At 45.9% G+C, this 15,083-nt stretch overlaps 2 protein-coding genes across 2 annotated transcripts in view; both read left to right on the top strand.

Annotated features, from left to right (window-relative positions):
* The window catches only part of C7H15orf40 (chromosome 7 C15orf40 homolog), a 58,550-nt gene extending 44,262 nt beyond the window's left edge, over positions 1-14,288 (top strand). Inside the window, exon 4 of the mRNA XM_009210811.3 lies at positions 13,458-14,288. Coding sequence (XP_009209075.1) covers positions 13,458-13,553 — 96 coding nt within the window. The 3' untranslated portion in view covers positions 13,554-14,288. The remainder of the gene's footprint in view (positions 1-13,457) is intronic.
* HOMER2 (homer scaffold protein 2) overlaps positions 1-15,083 on the top strand; it is a 135,530-nt gene that overhangs the window by 20,482 nt on the left and 99,965 nt on the right. The window lies entirely within an intron of this gene.

The raw sequence follows: 15,083 nt of genomic DNA, 5'->3' as shown, positions 1-15,083 counted from the left end.
GGTCCCAGGTTAGCCCTGCAAGTCACCAGGAGGAACCTCTCTATTCTACCTCTTGGCTATTAGTATCTTAACATTTCCCCGCTTTTGTTTTATGCAATTCTGGGTGACTCCTTTTTCTGCTGGAGACTCCTAGTAAAATTCACTTTTGCACACTGTCCAAACTAGTATCCTACGTTGTCAACCTCCTTAAGAGTCAGGGAGCAACAGGGTGTGCACTGGAGTCATAGGCTACAGCTAAGGCTGTCTTAAAGAAATTGTGAAGTTGACTGTTTTCTTTTTCCCCTCCTTTTATTCTGTTTTTATAATATACTTACTGACCCACATAGGCATGTATTTTTATATAATCTGTTACAAGGTTGACTTGATTCTTTTATTTTCCTTTTTCTCCATGTTTTAGTGAACTTTCCCCTTCACCCTGGGCCTGTTACTCTCACCTGTACCTCCACTTTTCCTCCCAGATACTTTGAGCTCCAGCATAATGGCCCCCTTCAGCTTATGCTTACTCCTTCCATTCACTCCTCAATTCTACCATACTCCCAATGCCAACTTTGTTATACCCTCTAAAGTGACCCCTCTTTTTGGGGGCACAGGGTCTCACTCTGTCACCCAGGCTGGAGTGCAGTAGTGCAATCTTGGCTCACCACAGCCTCGACCTCCTGGGCTCAAGCCATACTCCTGCCTTAACCTCCTCACCCCCAGTAGCAGGGACTACAGGTGCACGCCACCATGCCTGGCTAATTTTTGTATTTTTTGTAATGATGGGTTTCGCCATATTGCCCAGGTTGGCCTCTAACTCCTGGGCTCAAGTGATCCTCCCATCTCGGCCTCCCAAAGTGCTGGGATTACAGGCCTACACCACCACGCCTGGCCCCATGACCCCTCTTTTATCTGCTGGAAAATAAAAAAAATGGGCTTTGAGGACCCACTTCTCTTCAGGAGTCAATGCACTCTGCTGCTTGATAATAGCCCAATGTGTGCCTTTAATTCTCACCACAGCCTTTGAGAGGAGGTACCAATATTGCCCATTTTACAGCTAGGGAACTTGAGGTACAGAGAAGTTAGATAACACATCTGAGATTAATAAGTATGGGAGGCCAAATACAAATCCAAATACAATACAACCTTCTTACTTAACCACTATGCTCTACCCCTTAACCCAAGAAGTGGTTTTTATGGTTATAGAGAATAGTACCTCAGAGGTAGGAGATATTCACCTGAGATCAGACAAAGTAGCAACTGCTTATTTCTATTAGGTCAAATTGGCTCTTTTATTTGAGCATTTCCTAAAATGTTCTCTGGAAAACTACCTAAGGATTAATTGTGAATAAATTCATCTAATTTAGAATATATAGGCTAGGCACAGTGGCTCATACCTGTAATATCAGCACTTTGGGAGGCTGAGATGGGAGGATCACTTGAGGCCAGGAGTTAGAGACGAGCCTGGGCAACATAGTGGGACCTCGTCTCTACAAAAAATACAAAGGTTAGCGGGTATAGTGGTGTGTGCCTGTAGTCCCAATTAATAGAGAAGCCGAGGCAGGAGGATCCCTTGAGCCCAGGAGTTCGAGACTGCAGTGAGCTAGGATGGTACCACTGCACTCCAGCCTGGACAATGCAGTGAGATCCTGTCTCAAAAAAAGGAAGGAAGGAAGGAAGGAAGAAAGGGAGGAAGGAAATATAGTACATTGTATTCATTTATTGGAATTTCTTAAGTCTACATTGACATATTAAAGGTCCTAAAAACAAAGAATAAAGAAACTTATTTCACTTTGTTTAGCATAGTATTTCCCAAACCTATAGAGGACGGAACCTTTTCCTGCTGCATAACACTTCTTGACTTCCCAAGGAAATACTGCTTTCTGTAAACTTTCTGAAGTGAAGATAAACAGGGATTATTTCAGAAATTATGTTTTTTTTATTTTTTTTTTGAGATGGAGTCTCACTTTGTCACCCAGGCTGGAGTGCAGTGGTGTGGTCTCGGCCCACTGCAACCTCTGCCTCCCAGGTTCAAGCGATTCTCCTGCCTCAGCCTCCTGAGTAGCTGGGATTACAGATGCAAACCACTGCACCCAGTTAATGTTTATATTTTTAGTAGACACGGGGTTTTACCGTGTTGGCCAGGCTGGTCTCGAACCTCTGACCTCAGGTGATCCACCTACCTCGGCCACCCAAAGTGCTGGGATTACAGGCGTGAGCCACCATGCCCGGCAGAAATTGTGTTTTAATTAAAACAAAGCCTAACTGGCTAAATTAATTACAGGTCCAGCTTGACCTGTAAGAAATAAGCAGTTGCTTAATTAAAACATCTGAATCTCTAGCCAAATGGCATTCATCAGCCTGTTTTATCGTAACCCTTTCTGACCTGGAGGAGTTTTAGGAAGGGAATGGTGATGGTACAATTGTGCCATATGTAGGCAGGGAGACCCGCTGGAGCAGCCTGAACGTGAATGAACCTCCCAGGCTCCATTCGGCAAGCTTGTATCAGGAGAGCCCCAAGGTGAAATTTCAGCTCTGACAATTATAGTTGGTGTCCAGTGTCTTCCTCTGTAAACACTGACCTCAGATTTAGTAGATATAAACTGCCCAAGTTATTTCCATAAAATGACCCAGCTGGATCTAAAGGTAGACTATAATGTCACCAGCTATCTGTAGTCATTTCCTAAGTAATAACTGGCCAAAGAATACCTGGTTCTTTAGTTCTAAATTAGGACTACATCTCATTGTCAATGCTCAGTTGTAGGGAAGCAGCCAGGGGATGGGGCTGCCAGAACTTGGGATCATCCAAGGCTTTTGGCAGCAGAGGTGGAAGTAAGAGGCCCTGCATGGAGGATGTTGGAGGAGGAAAGGCCAAATGTGCAGAAGCAGCAGGCCCATAGGATTTTTGAGTTGGTAAAAGCAGCCAGTGGTCTGAGGAGCTCCCAGGATCCCATGATAAGACTGGCTGGGAGCCTTTACCTTCACAGCTCCAGACAGCTAGGTCAGCCCCTCTTTGCTAAAGGAATACTCCAGTTCATTCTTTCCCAAATTTGCCTTTCATAAGAATCACTCCAGGTGCTTATTAAACATGCATGTTCCCATACCCCATCCCAGAAGTATTGAATCGGAATGTTTAATGGATGCCTGTGTGATTCATATGATGAGGCAAGTTTGGGGAAACACTGTTCTTTCTAGTTGCTCCAGGGCTGTTACTCAGTAGTAATGGGCTCAGTCTGTTCCTCCTAGTGCTTTTGTTTCCTGTCAGCTAAATTTTTAGCCTGACTGGGGACTCCACAGGGGTCCATGTCATTTCAGAAGAGATGGCAGGCCCAGTGTGGTGGCTCATGCCTGTAATCCCAGCACTTTGAGGGGCTGAGGCAGGAGGATCACTTGAGCCTAGGAGTTTGAGACCATTGTGGGCAACATAGGGAGATCCCATATCTATAAAAACTTTAAAAAATTAGCTAGGTTTGGTGGCATGCACCTGTAATCCCAGCTATTCGGGAGACTGAGGCAGGAGGATTGCCTGAACCCAGGAGTTCAAGGCTGCAGTGAGCTATGATTGCACCACTACATGCCAGCCTGGGCAACAACAACAAGAAGACAAGGTTTCACCGTGTTGGCCAGGATGGTCTCAATCTCTTGATGTTGTGATCTGCCTGCCTCAGCCTCCCAAAGTGCTGGGATTACAGGTGTGAGCTACTGTGCCCAGCTGGCAAGGCCTCATTCTTATTTTCTTCAGGGGCTTTGGGCTCTTAGCCCCTATGGCCAAGGTCAAGTCTAGCCTGATGTTGGGTCCCAGCTGGAATAAGTTTATGTTTTCTCCCTTTTCTCTTGGTTAGCTTTACCCCTCTTGTTTTAATAAGAAGTAGTTTAGAAGTAGTTTGATGGACTGATATTGGTGTCACTGTGGTACCTTTTATATTAAACCTCTTATCTGCTTTAATTAGCCAAGAGTATGAGGCATATACTATGTTCAGAATTAGGAACAAAAAGTGAACTAAGCATGTCCCCACTTTCTGGACTTTTTTTTTTTTTTTTTTTTGGAGACAGAGTCTCGCTCTGTTGCCCAGGCTGGAGTGTAATGGCGCAGTCTCGGCTTGCTGCAACCTCCACCTCCTGGGTTCAAGCAATTCTCCTACCTCAGCCTCCCAAGTAGCTGGGATTGTAGGCGCATACCACCAAACCTGGCTAATTTTCATATTTTTAGTAAAGACAGCATTTCGCCATGTTGGTTAGGCTGGTCTCAAACTCCTGACTTCAGGTGATCTGCCCGTCTCAGCCTCCCATGGTGTTGCAATTACAGGCGTGAGCCATAGCGCCCAGCCTCTGGACATTTTTAAAAGTTTGTGTGGGCCGGGTGCAGTGGCTCACACCTGTAATCCCAGCACTTTGGGACGCCGAGGTGGGTGGATCACCTGAGGTCAGGGGTTTGAGACCAGCCTGGCCAACATGATAAAACCCCATATCTACTAAAGACACAAAAATTAGCCAGGCTTGGTGGCAGGCACCTGTAGTCCCAGCTACTTGGGAGGCTGAGGCAGGAGAATCGCTTGAGCCAGGGAGGCAGAGGTTGCAGTGAGCCAAGATTGCGCCACTGCACTCCAGGCTAGGTGACTCCATCTCAAAAAAAACCAAAAATCAAAAACAAAAACGTGTGAGTTTGGGATAATGGTGAGGATTGCACAATAATGTGAATATACTTAATGCCACTTAAATCTACACTTAAAAAGGATTAAAATGGTAAGTTTTATTGTTATGTATATTTTACCACAATTAAAAAAAAAAAACTTGTTTAGGAGACAGTATATCCAATAACCAACTGAGGAAGACATTTCACAAAGTGATAAACCAGTGAAGCACAGGAATTTAAAGGGATACTTGAGTAAAGTAGATTGAACACTCAACTTTCATGATGGTTTTGAAGGAGGTAAAGAATCAGTAGACTGGAAAATTAGGCAAATGGAGAGATGGCATGTGCCAAGAGAACAATAAGTCATATGTAGTTGAAAGCAAATTTCTAAAAGGAGGGGTCTGTTACAGAGGCAACCCTCATAGTACCCTCCAACCTGGGCACGAGAAACATTTGCTGGATAGATGAGGGGATGAGGAACCCAAAGCAAATAGTGAAAGAGGAAATCTATATTAGTAGGTGGGGACTGTGAGAGATTAACCAGCCCCTTGCTTTGTGTGAGTAGAAGAGTATTGTCTTGATTCCAAGTGACTTGCTGGAAACTGTTGTGGTGTTGTAACTTGGAAGTGACAGAAAGGAAATTCCTGAAGACCCTGCGGGGTGAGCAGTTGGAGAGATGTTGGAAATGCCATCTCATCGGTCTGCTCATTTGGGGCCAACAGCCCAATAAGGCATCTCTGCCCTACACAGGAGCTGGGAAAGACCTGGAGGTGGACCTTGGAGCAGAAGCCAGGTCTTACATGGAGCCCAGCACAGGCCAGGGCTTTGTGGAACAGACAAAGCCTAAAGCCTGCTGGGCAGCTGAGGTGAAGGCAGCTTCCCGCAAAGGTGTTCCTTACTGTGAGGACCCCAGATTTGTAGGATACTTCACATAGAACTGGTGGATCAGCTGAAACAAAGATTCTAGGAACCAGAACTACCAAGGCTTCCCAGATGGGGCTGAAGAAGAGAGTAGGAGTGGGGCCAGGTGCCTGATAAGCTAACCATGCCAGCCACACCATCTGCGGCTAGGCTGGCGCATAGTAGGCGTTCAGTAAATATTTGCTACATTTGAATTGAAAACCCACTTGTTTCTATTTTGTATTAATATTTTTTTGTTTGTTTGTTTTTATTTGCTCTTAGTATACTGGCAAGGAGTTATCTCGTTTTTTAAAAAGTTGATATTTGATTCAGCGGGGGATTGATCCACATTAGAACAGAATGGCCCCTTGGATACTAACGGCCACTCTTTCATCCTCACAGCCTCACTTTCCTCCCTGGTGATTCCCTCAATGTCTCCCTCAGCCCCACCTCTGTTCAACACACACTTCCCACGTTCAGATACTGACTTGCTGATGGCTCCCAAGTCTCCCTTCCAAGCTGTGTACCTGTAATATCTAACTGCCCACTGGACATCTCCTCTTATTTGTTCCTCAGATTCCTGCATCTCAGCATGTCCAAAATTGCACAATTATCTCACTTCTCTGACTTGCTGCTGCTACTTCTCCCCCTCTTGAGAGGTATCACCCTCTACCCAATGTCTCCAGTTAGAAGCCTCAGCTATATATGACTCCACCATTTTCTTAACTCATCCCTAGTGTTGCTGAGTCTACCTGAGGCATGGCTCTCAATTCCAGCCTCACCTGTCTGAACCTGACCCGTGCCAGCTTTCCAGATATACACACAGGCACCTTCTCGTTCTACCACTGCCAGTTGGAGGCAAATAGTTCTTAGAACTCCAGGCTCTCTCAGAGAAAGTTAGCCAACTTCAGAATTAATTCCTTCTGCTATGTGTTCACAGGAGGTACTGCACCTCCCTGGCCTTACAAATTCTTTGGATTTCTTAGTTCTTCTCCGGAACCCTAAATCTCATGTGAGCCCAGCCAGTGAGCTGGATGTCCTCCTTTTTGTTCCCACCAGTTCCTAAACTCTTGGGGCTCTGGGTATCACACCTACTTCTCTTCGAACACCGAGACTTGGGCAGTGGTTCTCAACCCTGGCTGCACATCGGAATCGTAATCAGTTTAAAGGATTACCGATGCCTGGGCACCACCCAGACCAATTAAATCATTCTTTCTGGAGGTGGAGCCCTGGCACTGGTATTTTGTCAAGTCTCCAGAGGTGATTTTAATGTTCAGCCAAGGTTGAGAATGACTGGTTTAATGCATATATTTCTACCATCTATGCCTTGGATCCTCAGAACTGTGCCCACTCTCCAGACCGGCCCTTTCAAGTTCTTCTCCAGGAATTGCTTAACCTGCAATGACTGTGCTCTGCCTTTAACTACCTATTATCCAACAGCAACTCTGTGCATGCCAATGGGAAACAAATATAACTATATGCCAACAGTGGGCAGTGTTATGTTTTGGCCACCACCCTGAATCTATTTACCTTGATTTTCCTCTGGGTGTCTGCCCCAGTCCTACACCCACTTCATGCCTTCTGTCAGAAGCTGCCTCCACACCTCAGCCCAGGGCCACATGTGACCCAGACTGAGCCAATCAGGACATTCCATTCCTCTGGCCACAGTGATGGGCTCAGGAATCGGCCTGTGCCCCAAGGCAGGGCAGTCAGACACGGTAAGGCTTAGTTCGGAGACTTTGGCTTGACCTCTTTGGGAATTTGCTAGACTTGAATGTGAGATGGGAGTCCAGAAGAGAGCTTACCTGAGGATAGAGCCCAAACAGAACAAGAAAACCCCAGGGAGGGACCCTGTCCTTGAAGATCATAGTCTAGTGGAGGAGACACCTGTTGATAGGGGTAAAGGTGACAGTGAGTGTGACAGCTCAGAGCATGGGGCAGCATAATCAGGATGCCCCTGGGGCACTTGCAGCTGGCTGGGCTATTCATGTGGTCATTTCTATTTTTGCCTCTTGGAATTGAATTCTGCTGGGAGGCAGCCAGTGAGGTCCGAAGTCCTCTCAAAAAGGTTGTTGGATTGTTTGTTGACTGACCCCCCACCTCTGTTCCCAGCAGCTACAGCTTCCCAGGCCCTTGCATTGCTAGAGTCCCTGGCTCTTCTCTCTAATCAGGCTCCTAACCTCACTGGGGGCTGATTATGACACTTCCTGTCCTTCCCCAATCTTGGGGTCTTGCTAAGATCCTCCTGACAAGCTTCTCCTGCTTCCAGCCTGCCTTTCCACAGCCTTCTCCCATCTGCTGCCAGGGAAGCTAAGACACAAGTCTGATCATGCCACCCTCCTACTTCAAAACCTCCACTAACTCCCTGTGGCCTCAGAATCAAGTCCAAACTCCTAACATGACCTAGAGGTCTTTTACAGAGTGGTCCCAACTTACCTGTCCTTCCTGGCCACTTCCCATAACACTGTTGAGCCAACCACATGGACATTCTTGTCATTTCCTGTATAAGTCATGGCCTTTAATGCCCCTGTGCCTCAGCATGTGCTGGTCTCGTTGCGGGACATAGAAATGATCTTCCCTCCTATACATCCTTGAGGACCCAACTCACACATCCCCTTTTTGAAGCCTTTTGCAGGAAGTACTTTATTCATACCTCAGTTACATTATATTTAGCTTATTGTTTAAGGACACAGACTGGCTCAAAATAGGTGCTCAGTTAAGATTAAATCAATGGGTAGGCTGGGCACGGTGGCTCACACTTATAATCCCAGCACTTTGGGAGGCCAAGGCAGGTGGATCATGAGGTCAGTAGTTCAAGACCAGCCTGACCAACATGGTGAAACCCTGTCTCTACTAAAAATACAAAAAATTAGCTGGGCATGGTGGCGCATGCCTCTAATCCCAGCTACTTGGGAGGCTGAGGCAGGAGAATCGCTTGAACCCAGGAGGCAGAAGTTGCAGTGAGCAAAGCTCGCACCACTGTACTCCAGCCTGGGTGACAGTGTGAGACTCTGTCTAAATAAATAAATAAATAAATAAATAAATAAGTAGATGCTATCAAAATCTCTGGAGGCATCCAGGACACATAGACTTAGGAGAGCCCTGGATGGGAGAGGCAGAGGACAGATGGGACTTTTGGAAATCGTTTATAGCTCACCTTCCTAAGGGCAGGCCCTTGGCCTGATTGGAAACAGAAGGGCTAGGGCTGGTGGTCCCACACTGATCTGGTGTCATCTATTAATCATCTTCTCTGATCCTTAGGTGCCCTGTAGAGGGGTCCTGAATCTATGGAGGGCTCTGGATATAGGTTGGCAAAGTGGTATCTGGCAGGAAGTACACAAGCTGTTTCCATGGTGGGGGCAGTTTCAGAATCCTGAAAATGACTACTAAATTTTAAAATGTTGATTATATAAGAACCATTTTCACCATATTAATTCAGTCACAATAAATGAAAATGTCACCTTAGTTCCACCATTATAGCCAGTAATAATAATAATAATAATAATACCTGTAATGTATTTAAGATGTACTATACTAGGGACTGAGCTAAGCACTTTACAGATATGATCTCATTCACTCTTCTTTTTTTTTTTTTTTGAGACGGAGTCTCTCTTCTGTTACTCATGCTAGAGTGCAGTAATGCTATATCTTGGCTTACTGCAACCTCTGCCTCCTGGGTTTAAGTGATTCTCCTGCCTCAGCCTCCTGAGTAGCTGAGATTACAGGCATGTGCCATCATGCTCAGCTAATTTTTATATTTTCAGTAGAGACAGGGTTTCACCATGTTGGTCAGGCTGGTCCTGAACTCCTGACCTCAGGTGATCCACCCAGCTTATCCTCCCCAAGTGCTGGGATTACAGGTGTGTGCCACCACACCTGGCCTCATTCACTCTTCTTAACAGTCCAAAGAGATATCCCCACTTTGTAGATGAGAGCACTGAGGCTCAGAGAAGTTAAAAACTTGCCCATGGTCACAGATAGTCAATGGTACAGCCAGGACTTAATGCAGGTTTGAGTCCAATACTGATGCCTTTACCCTGCATTCCTTCTGCCATCCTAATAAAATTTTTCATTTTCTATATTCCAGGCCTTGTCCATATATTCTAATTTTACATAATTATAAGCACAGCTGTAATTCAGATTTTACAAACTTAACTTTATATCCTAATACACATCCCATCCACCAAGTCCTGTTGAGTCTACCTCTAAAACATCTATAATCTGTAATCCACTTCCCTTCATCTCCACCCTTATCTTTTGTCTAGAGCTTCTTAATCAGTCTCCGTGTTTTACTCTTGTCCTCTTCTTATCCCCTCTTCTCCCAGGAGTGAATGATCTTTTAACAGTATAAACCAGATCATGGCATTCCCCAACCCATCAGTGGGTTCTCACTGCATTTGAATAAATTGCAAATCCTTAATCCAGCCAAAGGGCCCTGCATACTTCACCCATGCTTTGCTAAGCTCACTGCACTCTAACCACACTGGCCTTCTCCCAGCTCTTCAAAACAGCCTGATTCTCTACCACCTCAGGTCCTTTTCAGTTTCCTCTGCTTGGGACCCTCCCCTCATGCTCCCCTTGACTGATGCCTCTTTGTCTTCAAGCCTTTTCTTTTTTTTTTTTAGATGGAGTCTCGCTCTGTCGCCCAGGCTGGAGTGCAGTGGTGCAATCTCAGCTCACTGCAACCTCTGCCTCCTGGGATCAAGTGATTCTCCTGCCTCAGCCTCCTAAGTAGCTGGGATTACAGGCGTGTACCACCATGCCTGGCTAGATTTTGTATTTTTAGTAGAGATGGGGTTTTGCCATGTTGGCCAGGCTGGTCTTGAACTCCTGGCCTCTAGTGATCTGCCTGCCTTGGCCTCCCAAAGTGCTGGGACTACAGGCATGAGCCACCACACCGAGCCATCAAGCATCTTTTTAAATGTGTCTTTAACAGGCCATTCCTGACCACCCTCCTCAACCTAAATTAGGTCTCCTATTCACACAGATAGTAGTTTATATATTTGCGTGTTTATTTGATTAATACCATTCACACAATCTTACAGTCCTGTGACAGAAGGACTTGTCTGTTTTGCTGAGCACTTTATCCCTAATGCCCAACACAGTGCCAGATACATAGCAGGTAATCAACATTTATTGAAAGAATAAATATGTTTCTATATTACTCTACAAGCTTCACAAATATAATCTAATAGCTACATAATACCCGACAGTTATCCCTTTAATTAATGGCTTTAATAAGACATTTGTTTCATATGCAGTTGAAAGAACTGACCTTTTATTGTTAGAAGAAAAAAAAAATGTTTGAAGTCCCAGCCATACCAGAAATCTGAGCACACTAATAATAACATTATGCATGTACATGGTGAGCCTAATTTTGCTGCTGAAAGTAAAAATACAGGCTGGGCGCAGTGGCTCATGCCTGTAATCCTAGCACTTTGGGAGGCCGAGGCGGGTGGATCACGAGTTCAGGAGATCAAAACATGGTGAAACCCTGTCTCTACCAAAAATACAAAAAAAGAAAAAAAAAAGCCGGGTGTGGTGGCATGCACCTGCAGTCCCAGCTACTGGGGAGGCTGAGGCAAGAGAATCGCTTGAATCTGGGAAGTGGGAGTTGCAGTGAGCCAAGATCGCGCCACTGCCACTGCACTCTACCCTGGATGAGCAGAGTGAGACTCTGTCTCAAAAATAATAATAATAATAATAAATAAAATAAAATAAATGAAAAACTGTGATTTCAGTGGCTTGCCTTTGAAGTTATTCGAACACTTCAAAATCCTCAGGTATTACCTGATAAATGACTTGTTCAGTGGTCTACAAGCTCACTTTTCTGATATTGCTGATTATTTTATTTTTTACAACCTTTTTTTTGTGTGTGTGAGATAGAGTCTTGCTCTTTCACCAGGCTGGAGTGCAGTGGCGCGATCTTGGCTCACTGCAACCTCCACCTCCTGGGTTCAAGCGATTCTTGTGCCTCAGCCTCCTGAGTAGCTGGGACTACAGGTGTGCGCCACTACGCCCGGCTAATTTTTGTATTTTTAGTCAAGACAGGGTTTCACCATGTTGGCCAGAATTGTCTCGATCTCCTGACCTCCTGATCCGCCCACCTCGGCCTCCCAAAGTGCTGGGATTACAGGTGTGAGCCACCGCACCCAGCCCTATTTTTTACAAACTTTTAATCTTGGAATAATTTTAGATTTAGAGAAAAGTTGCCAAGGTAATACAGAGAGTTCTCATATATCCCTACCCAGCTTCCCCTATGAACATCGTACATTTCCGTGGCACATTTGTCATAACTAAGGAACCAATGCTGGCACGTAACTATTAACTAAACTCCAGACTATTTGGATTTCACCCGTTTTTCTTCTTTATGTTCCGGGATCTGATCCAGGATCCTGCACTACATTTAGTTGTTATGTCTCCTTAGTCTCCTCTGGTCTGTAGCGGTTTCTTAGTCTTTTCTTGGCTTTGATGACCTTGAACAGTTTTGAGGAGTATTGGTCAGGTCTTTTGCAGAACATCTCTCAATTTGGGTTTGCCTGATGTGTTTCTCATGATTAAACTGGAGTTATGGGTTTTGGGAAAAAATATCACATAGATGAAGTGCCCTTCTCATCACACCCTAGGAGGGGGATACATGGTATCAACGGGACATCACTGGTGATGCTAATTTTCATTACTTGTAAGGTAGTATCTGCCAGGTTTTTCCACTGTAAAGTTCCTATTTTTCCCTTCCATACTATATTCTTTTTTTGGAGACAGAGTCTCACTCTATCCCCTAGGCTGGAGTGCAGTGGCGCAATCTTGGCTCACTGCAACCTCCGTCTCCCAGGTTCAAACAATTCTCCTACCTCAGCCTCCTGAGTAACTACAGGCACCTGCCATCATGTCCAGCTAATTTTTGTATTTTTAGTAGAGACAGGGTTTCGCCATGTTGGCCAGGCTGATCTCGAACTCCTGACCTCAGGTGATCCACTCGCCTCAGCCTCCCAAAGTGCTGGGATTACAGGTGTGACCCACCGCACTGGGCCTCCATACTATATTCTTTGAAAGCAAATCACTAAGACACTAAGACCAGCCCACCCTCAAGTGGAAGTGGGGACAGGGTGATGGTGGTGGTGGCATTAAACTCTACCTCCTGGAGGGGGGAACATCTACCATAAGAGAGATTGTCTCTTCTCCACTTATTTACTTATTCAATAATTTATATCAGTATGAACTCATGTATACTTATTTTATATTTTGGGCTATAATCTTATACAACATGATTCACTTTGTTGCTCAAATTGTTCCAGTTTTGCCCATTGGGAGCTCTTCCAGTTGGCTCCTGTGTCCCTTCCACATGCCCCATCCTTTTGTTTTTTTGAGTACTTCCTTACTTTCCAGTACCACAAGATGCTCATCTTGTATTTTCCCTGTCCCAGACCTAGAAGCAGCCATTTCTCTGGGAGCCTGGGAGCTAGCTTTTGAGACTCAAGAGCCCAGAGCTGTGGAATGTTACTGTATTAGACACAGTGCTTCCCTGCTCAGGATGCTCAGGAGAATTTGTGAGCAATAAAGAAGAGGAAGGGTACGCATGGAGCTGCTGCCTGTTTCCTTAGCTCCCCAGGCTCGGATATACTCTCTGGTGAGCTACTCACAGTTATCTGATCTGCCTGGGTTAGACTGTAGAATGTTCCTCAGACCAACTGCCTTTGCCTGGCAATCAGATGTTGGAAGCCTCTGCTGTCTGCACAGAATAGCAAACATTCTGAGTCCCTGAGCTTATGCTGGTCAAGGTCTGCCCTCCTGGGCTGGACTTCTGTGGGCATTGCTGCCCTGCTCATTCCCAACCAAAGATCTATCCAAATACCAGTTTGTATTTTCCTAACAGTGTTGTTTCAAATTTGGCTTCTGTCCCATCTCCTCCCTCTCATGCATGCTCAGTAGGTGTCCTTGCTTCCTTTAGGAAAAAGCAGTGCACCCGGCAAGAGTTCCTGCAACCTCTCTCGCCTTCCCTGGGACAACAGCTTCTACCTTCTCCAAGGCTAACTCCTCCCGCTGAGCCTGGATCCATCCTCTCCCGCTTTCTCCAGGACCATCCCTCTTGCTCATATCTTTGACCTTGCCCCCCACTGACACCCCCAGCCCCCTTCACTGGCTCTTCTTGCTCAGCCTAAAAGGATATTTAAGTCCTTTGGCCTACAAAGACCCTTCTCAGTCTTGCCTCAACCTCCAGCCAGCACAGAATCTCTCTCCCCTTCACTTTGGGCTTCTTGAAAGGACAGACCTCATCGATCATCTCCCTTCACTACTGAGCCATGGAGACCACGGGGATAGGAGTTTCCACAGAAAAAGGGTGACTATATTGGCTTCCATGGAGGGACACTGATGGGGAAATCAAGTGGCCCCTCTCGAGGAAGGATTCCTTGATGATGAAATACTGCCAGAAAGGACTGCCCCAGAAAATGAGACTGAGAACTGGAACGATCTGAAAAAGCTCCCAAGAAGCAGGACCCGACCTGTGCCTGGAGTTGTTGGGATTGAAGGAGAGGAGTGGAGGCCACTCCCCACATGGATGGCAGCCATAAGTTGGAGAAAGGAGGGGCATCCATTTCCAAATTTTTTCGGATCCACTGTTTTCTCTCATCTCAGGGTGACAGCCTTTATCCCACAGTGACAGTCACTTTAATCAGTATTTAACCTCATGTAGGCTCATACCTCCAGCATCGCCACTGACTACGCAAAGTGGACAGAGTGATTCACCACCCACCGGGTTTGCCTCGTTGCATCTTGCCAAGGTAATGGGGGTGTGCCCTTTCCATCAGTGGAGCAAAAGGAAACTCATGTTCAGCGTTTGGCCCCTCCACATTGGGGCTCTATCTTCCGGTACCCCTACTCCAGCTGGGTGGCTCCTGCTATTCATTCTCCTGCTGACTTCTCTCCTTGACCCTGCAAGAAACACCTTCCCTTCAAGTACCCTGGCTCAGCCCTGGTCTTTGGAATTCAGCTTGTGGTAGATAAACTTCCTCTAGGATCAAGAGCTCATCAGCCTAAGCTGTACACAGACTCACCTGTGCTCATAGACCCTGGCCAGTTTTGTGGTCTATGGTCTGATGCTTATTCATTCATTCACCACATACTTGTGGAGGATCTTCAGGCACACTTGTAGGCACTGGGGATACAATGATGAGCAAAAAGATATGGCTTCATAAGAGTTTGCAGATGCAGCTGAGTAATTTCCCAACTATATAATACAAACAAGTGCAATGAAGAAAAAGTATGTCCCACCCAGGGTATTAGGTAAAGCTTCCAAAGGAAGTGACAGTTTTAACTGAGGTCTGAAGAATGAGTAGGAATTAACAAGGCAAGACAGTTGGGGTTACTGAGCCAGGAGAGGAGAAAAATCTTCCCAAACAGAATAGCATGTGCAAAGGCCCTAGAGCAGGAAGGATGGCCTGCTAGCTGGAGTGTAGGAAGCAAGGCAGAGAGTGGGAGGAGGAAAGGCTAGAAAGGGCAGTGGAGGTTGGAGGGGCAGGGCCTTGTAGGACCATGTTCATTATCTGGGTTTTCATCCCAAGAATGGTGGGAAGAA

This window comes from Papio anubis, chromosome 7 (assembly GCF_008728515.1).
Source record: "Papio anubis isolate 15944 chromosome 7, Panubis1.0, whole genome shotgun sequence".
NCBI lineage: Eukaryota > Metazoa > Chordata > Mammalia > Primates > Cercopithecidae > Papio > Papio anubis.
The sequence above is the reverse complement of the archived record's forward strand: the minus strand, read 5'-3'. Positions and strand labels throughout refer to the sequence as shown.